The following is a 9,636-nucleotide window of genomic DNA, read 5'->3' on the forward strand; positions in this document are numbered from 1 at the left end:
ATTTTTTTTTAAACCCTGTATTTCCCCATTAAGTACTTCACAGGTACGCTGGAAATGAAAAATGTCTAAACTGTAATTTGCAGGCTAAAATCCGAAGTGGTCTGACTGAGGGTCTATGCTGTGCCCGTCGGCTGTGGAGAGTACCGGGAGTCAGAGTGTGGATTTTGTTTTCCTAGACAGAATACGTCTCTAACCCTCAGGTTGGCGCTGCAGAGCACAACCAGGCACAACAACAGTTTGTTTTCACACGCCATCACTCATGAACACTTACCTACAAATTCTAAATTATATATTTATGGTTTAATACATACTGTTTTTAACATACTGGTCATCACTGTCACTGTTTACTATAAACAAATGTGTTTACATGCATATATTGCATTTGTATTGTTTACACTTAACTTTTATACAGACATCATGTGTCATTCATCACTGTTGCTTTTCATGTAGGACACACACACACACACACACACACATACATATAAACAGATAGATCAATAGATAGATGCCGTGTGGTTTTTGTACTGCCATGATGTGTTCAAATGCCTTCAAAAATTCACTTTTAAAATATCAACCTTAAATCACAGTATTAATTTTAGATTCCATGTATTTTAAAATGTTATTCTTTTTAGTATGTTTATATGTCACCATTTGCACTGGTCAATGCATGAGATCAGTAGAGGCTATTTTTACCTGCAGTATTTGCAGTGGCAATGAGAAGACTACAGATGGCTGACTTCATGATAAGCAGAGTTGATTTAAGGTTATGTGTGATGGAAACTTTTTGCCGTGTTAAGCCACGTTTACATGGTATTCATGCCAAAATATGTCTTCTAGTAAAAGAAAAAAAACAACTGAACAAAACTAAAACCAATAATAAGTATACAACCAACAAAAGTGCATATGTTGTTTTCATTGCAGTTCTTTTTCATTCATGTTCTTTTTTCTTTTGCATGTAAAGATTTTCAAATCCACTGCAGGTTTGAGCAGTTTGTGGTACAAGAGAACATTAGCCGAGAGATCAGAGTCAGTGTGTTAAGAAAACAAGAAATAGTGAGAACAGAGAGTGACAAGGCGCTGAAATGGTCATATTGTTCAAATAATGTGATTAAATTCATGATCATTTTACTGCATGGTAGGTTGATCTCACTTTAGCCCTTTTTCTTTTGCTTTGTTTGCCTTTTCTTTATGAGCCTTAGTCTGCCACAACATCACAGTCTCACATTTTCACATTTTTTCTTTATGTTTTTGTTATAACATCTGTACGTGATGTGTACAGTTTGTTTAGGGGTAAGGCTTCATTTCCGGCACCTCTCAAAAATGCACTATTAAACTGAGTTAAACTTTACTATGACGTAAAACAGGGAGGGACACAGTAATGATGCTAGCTAGTTGTTCCTTGGAAACAGGACAAGCGAGTAGATTCTCTATAGTCCACACTTCAGGCCAGTAGGTGGCAACAAAGCGCTAATATGTTTAATACCAAACGGCTAATCACTCGAAGAAAACGCTTAGCGAGACGTCATTCGTGTAGCAGCAGTGACAAACAGGAAGAAAACATCCAGCTGTTACCTAATTACCAAAGCAGTGAGAGCTCTGGCTAGCCTAGCAGCCTGTGTAGCGCTGGTACAGTAATGAAACGGTCTTGTGAATTGGGAATAGACTGGTGTTTTATCATGCTTTGTCCGGCGTAGTGACTGTATCGATTGATACCCAAGGGATATAATTCTTCTTCACTTTCCTCCGGTCTGAGTGTTGAAACAAGGTACGTTAGCCTAACAGCAAAACGTTAGCTAGCGGTAGCTAAGTTTAGCTTGTATGCTAATGAGAAGGAGGCTGTTACATTTGCAAAAGCTTACTTTATCAGTACACCACATTTTATCGGTTGTCTTTTGATTACCTGAGTGATTACTTTGCTATTCTGTTAATACCTGCAGAGTGAAGAATACTTTTTTCCATAAAGCTTTAGCTGGATCTAACAAAATCAACTAATGAGAATAGTATAAGTATGTTTCTGTTAACGTCTGCAGAGTAAGCTGGGTAATTGAATGAGACATGTTCGCTTCGTATAAATACTTAATGTAGTCAGCAGTAATGAAGTGAGGTTTATAGCTGTTTGTAGCAGCTCGTTACCAAGACTAAATGGACGTAATGCATCCTCCACATCTCTACAAACATGCAACGTTGTCTGTGTTCACTATGATGTCAAAGGATATTCATGAACTGAATTCATCAACTATTTAACTCCATAAATTAAATGTAATTTTCAATGACATCTGTTAGTGCTTTATAGACCTAGCAATCAACGAATAAAAACAAAAAAAAGGTTGAAACTAATTGATGCAAAAATGGTTAATTGCAGCCATTCTGTCAATCCAAATGCAGTCGTCAGTACAGATTAAGGCTGCAAATAATGTTTCTAAAAAGTGAAAACACTTCTCAGCACTGTCAACCTGCAGAGGTAAAGTGAATACACACATACACACTCCCACATTATTGAAAGTGTGGTATGAGGGAGGGAGAAGCCCGCACAATGATGGAGAGCAGCTAGCCTGTATCTTGTTTTTTTCAAAATAAACCAAACTAGTGAACCCTATTGGAAAGTGTCAAGCTTTGTTAGAACTCCAGCTGTGGTTGCTAAATTAGATAGCATTTTTGGTGCTGTTTGAAAACCTTCACTGTCTTAAAGGTGTTACTCTCAAACCTGTGCATAATCTACATTGGATTCTTTTGAGTATAAATGACCCCTCTTCGCTGAATTTACAACTCACTGTCGCTCTGTCACATTTTTGAAAAACAAACCTCGCTCGCCCTGATCTCTTATTTGTCGATTTAGGTCGATGTTGTTGACACTGGGACTGACCAAACCTGTCTGTGCACTCTGTCGGTCCCTGCAGGTGTGAATGAGTGACGTGGTGCCTCCCACAGCCCTCAGTGAAGTCCAGCTCCGCTTCCTCTGCCACGATGACATAGAGAAGGTCAAGCTGCTCTGCGGTGATTGGTTCCCAATTGAGTAAGAGTCGTATTCAGTCAGTGTACCAGTGATGCTGTTTGTTAGGGTTGAAGTATCTTGCGTTCAAATCAGAATTTGGATAGTATAATTGTACCCCTTTAAAGCTGTCGATGAACATGTGTGCATAATTTATTGGGAAACAAAAAAAATTATGTAGCTCTAAAGTATGCATTACTGAGCTCATTAAGCCCCTCTCTTCCTGTAGTGTAGTTCAGTATCAGGGAGACGTGCACTTCAACTCCGGTATATGTCGATATGGGGGAACAGATTTGTTGCATGAATGGTAACGTTTCTGTCCTCTGGCTGCAGGTACCCAGACTCATGGTATCAGGACATCACCTCCAACAAGAAGTTTTTCTCCCTCGCTGCCACCTTCAGAGGAGGCATCGTGGGAATGATTGTGGCTGAAATCAAAGGCCGGACCAAAGTACACAAAGAGGTACAGCGATCAGCTTGGTTACGCAGTCACTTACACAAAACACTGGGATTTTACAAAGTGTATCCTTCGATGGTGTCACTGAGTGTGTTAATCGCTCAGCTGTAATTTGGAAAATGTCTTAAGTGGAACACATAGACATAGTACAGTCTGTTTTTAGTCTCCTAATTAGATGATCCACATGCCCTTGACTGAGTTACACTCTGTCCTCTGTCATGAAACCAGAGTACCATATAATGGATACTAAGGTGAGGAGAAAGAAGCTGATGATGGGAGGGCTGCTGCTAACTAACTGGTCTTTTCATTTTGAGAAACATAAACAAGGAGGAACACTAAAGAAAGAATGTTTTTCTTCTTCTCGTATAAATGAATGTGATAAGCCTTGTGCTGCTGTGCTTTGAACGTGGGTATTTGTAAATGTATACTGTCTGTAACAAGCTGTATGAAGTGGCACTAGAACATTACGGGAAAGGGTCTAAGTCCTATCCTAAAACAATAGGAAACTTGTCAGATGTGCAGTAACAAAATACAGGAGATTCAGTTTATTTAATGGGCTGAAATCTCTTCTCACTTTAGGCGGTAGTTTTTTGAAAGCTGTTCACTCAGGAGTGCTTGCGGATAAAACTTAATTTTCCTTTTTAAGGAGTATTTGCATTTTGGAAAGTGCCTTCCTGGTGGGTAATTTGCCTAGGCAAATATGAACACAGAGTAACATCAAATTACCAAACTGAAAGATCTTTTTAAGTGATATGTTTGAATTCGATAAAGAACCAAATTTAGTTTTTACAATCTATTTTGTGTTCCTAGAGTTCCTATTGTGTGATTTTAATCCATTATTATCTCTCTGTCTTTGTGTGTAAATGTGTGTGTGTGTGTGTTAGGATGGAGACATCCTGGCCTCCAGTTTCCCTGTGGACACACAGGTAGCCTACATCCTCAGCCTGGGAGTGGTCAAAGAATTCAGGAAACATGGCATAGGTACTGATCCCCTTTTCCCAGAAACTCTCTCACACAGTGACTTGCTTTGACACTTTGGAGGACATTGCATTGACTCATATCCATTACCTGGACACTTTTCATAATCTTAACTATCACCACTAGTAGCTAAAGCACCACCCTTTACCCTAATCCAGAGGTAAAGGCAGCTAAGCCTGAACTTAAGCTACTGGAGGCAACACAGACAGGTTAATAACTGATAAACTCACCATAGAGTCCGACTTCTGCTCCTTGTCTTTGATGTATTTCTCACTGTTGATGTCCGTCAACAACTTACATGCAAGAATCCATAACCATTTTCCATAAATCCCCATACATGTAAATGACCTAAAGCACAAAAAGGCCACCTGATGGAACAACATACAGTTTATACAGTGGCTCCTACATGCACACTAATTGAATAATAATAATTAGTTTAATAACCAACTAGTATTTCTGATATTTCTGGCGAGGGAAGCAGCATTTAAACGGCTAGTCGCACACATCCCTACTTGTAACAATGACCTATAAATGACAAACATTCATAATTCATTTGAATTGCGATGTCCTCAATAATATTCTTGAAGGTATTTGTGCTAAAAATACACACAACATTGTCCTTTTGTGCAGCATTAATAGATCTTGTTATTGCTTAATCACTGCATTTACTGTAACCCACCTTTAAACCATTCAGGCTCCTTACTGCTGGACAGTTTGAAGGAGCACATCTCAACGACAGCGCAGGACCACTGTAAGGCAATCTACCTACACGTCCTCACCACCAACAACACTGCCATCCACTTCTATGAGAACAGGGACTTCAGGCAGCACCACTACCTGCCCTACTACTATTCCATACGAGGCGTCCTCAAAGATGGATTCACATATGTGCTCTACATCAATGGGGGTCATCCACCCTGGACAATATTATATCCTTTTGTGGAAGCAGGAAAAGAAATTTAATATTGTTTATTGGACAGTTTGTTTTCATATCTCACTCTGTATTGTAGAATCTTCAGCATCTTAATGAGAGGAGTTGTTATGCTGAGATACTAAATAGACAAACCAAACATAAATGTGCCATTTTTCTAGATTTTCCTTAACTTCCCGTCCCACTGACTATATCCAGCACATCGGTTCAACCCTTGCGAGCCTGAGCCCCTGCTCCATCCCTCAGAGGTTGTACCGACAGGCCCAATCCCTGCTGCGCTCTCTGCTGCCCTGGTCCAACATCGCCTCCAAGACCGGCATACAGTACAGCAGAACAATGTGACACAACGTGGTGGGTGTTGTGGCGGCAGGAGCTTATTTGAGTAGCTAGTACCATAACTATTTCTGTCCATTAGCAGATGTCTGATTTTCTCTTTTTCCCTTCTCTCTTCTCCTCTCCCTCCCTCTCTCTCTTTCTCTTTCTCCTTCTCTCTTTCTCTTTTTAGGAATTTCTCATCAGTCTTCCCCTGTACACACCAAGATGTACACGCACACTCTCACACCCCGTCTCATATGGCCTTCCACGCCCTGTCTTTGATGCGGCGACGCAGATTCAACCTGCTTTTCACCATTCGCATATTAGAATATTATTCCAGATTCAGTACATCATTGTTCACACTAGATCCAGGTCTGCAGCTGTACTTCTCGGCTCAGTTCTAAACAGGGTTGTTGCATTTAATCAATCAAAGTGCAAGCTTAGTTTTCACATCGATGGACTGTGTGATTTGGTTAAACTATGCCATTTCTTTTAATTATTCACTGACTATACTATCGTGTTTATGCTTCACTGTCCCATAGTTGTTATATAGTGACTAGTGTTTAAACAGCCATACCAAAGTCAAGCAGTGCTAGAACCGCATTCAACCCGGGCAGCAGAGCAAAGCGGAGGACCTGGTCCAGATAAACCACGCTGACCCACGCAGATGGTGAACACAGGTGTGAAAGAGGTGTAACACACACACGCTGGCATCCCTACAGAGACTAAAGGTTCGACTCTGCTTATCTTTCTTTCCTCATCTTGTCCACCACTGTCACAGAGACTATGTACACTGTTTCTATATTGTATATACTAAGCTAATATATAAATTTCTCTCAATATGTATGTCTATTCTATGCTGTTCATAGGTCTAGTTGGAATATAACCCATCCTGTCCCCCTTTTTGATTATAGACTGAATCCAGAGTCAATTCCAGCTTGTGAAATAAAGACTCAAGAACAAGTTAAATTTAATTGGGCTGTGATTCTAGCTATGTTGATAGGCTAGTAGACTAGAATAAGGCTAAATATACGCAGTACACAATGTAGATGGCTGATTGTAGATGGCCATATTTAGTAGCAACTGGAGTTTTCAAAAGAGGTTCTTCCCTTTTGAATATTCATGGAGTTGTCTGATTGTCTTTTTTCAGTAATTATACTGGTGACATCAGTACAGAAACATGTGCACATGTTCTAGTATGTTACTCAATACTTCCTGCGACGCAGAGTTTAGAGACACTTCACTTATTATGCAGTGCTGTTTGAAGGTCTTACAAAAACAACTATCATCAGAACTCCAAGCAGAATGGCCTATCTACATTGTTTCCAAATGTTGCTCATACATAAAAGTGTAAAGGGGAGTTGCTCTGGTCCTTATTTTAGATATTTTAAATGCCTGTCTGTCTGCTCTGTGGCTGTAAAAATGCTGCTAATGTAGAGAAATGTCTATTTGTTTGTCCAGATTTTAAAACAAGGCCCAGATTAGATTTTTATGTTGGCCTTTAAAAGAAATAAGAAAAAGCAAGTACACAGACACACACACACACACACACGTATACATATATATATATATACATACATATGTACACGTGTGTGTGTGTGTGTGTGGACACAGAGTCAGAAATTAGTGACCAGCAAGTGCCAAATGTTGATCTGATCTGTCAATGGAAAGACAAATTAGCAAAATTCACCCTTGACTGGTAACTTTGTCAGTGAGTAACAATTTTACTGCATATTGTTGCACTTCGTAATGAATTATAAACCTGATCCAATATATCAGCGTCAGTGTATCAGTGAGCAAATCCTAGATTTTATACATGATAACAGCACTGAAAAAAGTAAGGGAACTGTGTGAAATGTGCATTTATAGTTACCAGGTGAACTTTTTTCACTTTACCAGCTCTGGGAAGGTAACTCAAGTAAATTTCAGATGTTGTGTATGCAATAAACATGTTTCATTTTTTGATTGATTGTAAAGACTGAGTCAGTGTGACCACCCCTACTGTGTGACTGTTTTACATTGTTGTAACGTTTTCATCATAATACATTGTCATAAACCAGAGCCTTGTTTCCATTCACAAAATGCCATGGTTTCAGCTGTTTGTCTTAAAGGGGCACACCAATGGATTAACTTTGTATTTCCATGAATTTGGTAATACTTTAGACAGAGACTGTGTTCAAAAAACAAAGGTCACACCATATCAAAGCACCAAAGACTGAGATATCCTCATTTTTACAACCATGATTCCAAAAGGTTGGGACCCTGTGCAAGATATTAATAAACAGAATGTTTGACAGAATGACATAAACTCAATGGAAAACGGACAGTGTATTTTATGCTTTACCTCATCAACTTCATTGATGTGTGTAAATACCCGTCTATTCTAAATTTGATGCCAACAACATGTCCTCAACAAGTTGGTACAGGAGCACCAAAAGACTGGGAAAGCTGTTGAATGTCCCAAAAAAACACTTGTTTGTGCCACAGTTTGTTTGCTAATTTCTGTTTATGTTAAAGTCAGGCCTTTCAAAATCAAAGTGTGAGTCAATCTTCAAAAACACTGGATCCTACTCTACCCATAATGCAACTTGAAATGATCTTTGTTAGACCTGCCCTAACTGTTAAACACATATGTCTTTCAGACTCCCAGTGTCAGTGCTGTCTTTTTCCAATGCCCAAGAGATATGACATTGTCAGGGTTATTTCCCCCATCCACAGCAGACATGATACAACTGTTTTCAAAGGCTGGATGGTACGCCCTGATGATTATACTGATACACTTCATGTGTAATACCAGTGGAGTGCCCACTTAAATATATTGTAAAAAAAAAAAAAATACAAAACAAAACAAAAAAAAACTGTTCTGTTCATTATATCCTTATCACCTAGAATATCTGGTGCCTCACAGGTGCATTAGCAGCATCAGCATCCTGCTGAAAACAGTGCATCTCAAGAACCTCTTAAGTGCTTCCAGGGAATGGAAAAAAATTGGTTGATTTTCTCATTAACCCTCATTCATTTTTAATACTGAGTGCATATGAGGGGGGTGTGCTTGGTCCAGGACCATGAAGGCCTTTCTGCATATGATATGGTTTGAAAAATGTGTTACAAAAAAAAAAGAAACAAATGGGTTGTTGTTTTGTTGTTATTTAGCTGATGCAGCGAGGCCAGTGGATTTGTTTTATTCTACCAGGTTCAAATCTTTGAGCCTCTTGTAATGTCACTCGTCATTAACCGTAGAGCAGCAGTCAACTTCCAGTATTCCTCTGTGGCAAACGACACACATTTATTTAAAAGGAGAAATAAAGGTCATGTCTGTACTTAGTAGTAAATCTGTTTTTGCTGATTTGGTGCATGTACAACTGCAAAATTAAAATGTCTCATCATTCTTTGGGAAATGTCCATTATCAAAACTGTACATTAGAGTGGTGTTTATTTCCACACATACACATAAAAAAGTCTATTCTGTACTAATCTGTTTTTAAAAGACCAAGAGAATCATTTGTGGTGCACAACTGTAGCAGCCATTGTTGTGGTACTGACCCACAGTCACAGGCACCCAAGACCATCATTAATGCTCAGTCACCATAGTAGTCAACTTGTGTCATGAGAACATCATGCTAGCCAGTCTCCAACTGTACTGCAACTGCAGGGACATGCATAGAATAGCAGCAGCAAGATATCCATATTAGTCATATCTATCTGTGTGTCTTTAGGCTGCACAGATATGTGGTCAGTGTGTTCTTTTCTGGGTTGAATTCACATTTTTCTGGAGGTGGGGATAGTCAGATCAGCCATATTTTCTGTGCATAATGATGTTAATGTCATTTGTCATTCAGTTTCAAGTTCAAAGTTTCAACTTTGTAACATAACAAACTTTGTTTTATATCATTTTGCTGGTTGCCTGTAACTTATTTTCCTTGACAAATTTCATCAAATAAATAGCTGATAAACAGCTGAATGTGA

General features: G+C 39.1%; 1 protein-coding gene across 4 annotated transcripts; it reads left to right on the top strand.

Annotated features, from left to right (window-relative positions):
• Positions 1–1,403: 1,403 nt before the first annotated feature.
• On the top strand, positions 1,404–9,636 carry nat15 (N-acetyltransferase 15 (GCN5-related, putative)). 4 transcript variants are annotated; one of them, XR_006845651.1, is made up of 8 exons: positions 1,407–1,765; positions 2,898–3,013; positions 3,323–3,452; positions 4,331–4,427; positions 5,119–5,353; positions 5,541–5,706; positions 5,861–6,401; positions 6,585–9,636. XR_006845651.1 is itself a non-coding variant. In XM_046415213.1 (7 exons), exons 2-6 carry the CDS (start codon positions 2,904–2,906, stop codon positions 5,695–5,697), a joined length of 729 nt encoding a protein of 242 aa, XP_046271169.1. In that variant the 5' UTR covers positions 1,404–1,765; positions 2,837–2,903; the 3' UTR covers positions 5,698–5,706; positions 5,861–9,636. The 4 variants fall into 4 exon arrangements, 2 of the variants coding, with proteins under 2 accessions (XP_046271169.1, XP_046271168.1); XR_006845652.1 differs by having other exon boundaries at positions 8,313–9,636; XM_046415213.1 differs by having other exon boundaries at positions 1,404–1,765; positions 2,837–3,013; positions 5,861–9,636.

Source organism: Scatophagus argus, chromosome 16 (genome assembly GCF_020382885.2).
Source record: "Scatophagus argus isolate fScaArg1 chromosome 16, fScaArg1.pri, whole genome shotgun sequence".
NCBI lineage: Eukaryota > Metazoa > Chordata > Actinopteri > Scatophagidae > Scatophagus > Scatophagus argus.

What these genes read in the sequence shown, in the direction of transcription:
- nat15 (XM_046415213.1), top strand. Translation starts at nt 2,904, where the DNA reads ATGAGTGACGTGGTGCCTCCCACAGCCCTCAGTGAAGTCCAGCTCCGC. An exon ending in GGTGATTGGTTCCCAATTGA is followed by an intron (nt 3,014 to 3,322) that starts GTAAGAGTCGTA and finishes CTCTGGCTGCAG; the next exon opens with GTACCCAGACTCATGGTATC. An exon ending in GGACCAAAGTACACAAAGAG is followed by an intron (nt 3,453 to 4,330) that starts GTACAGCGATCA and finishes TGTGTGTGTTAG; the next exon opens with GATGGAGACATCCTGGCCTC.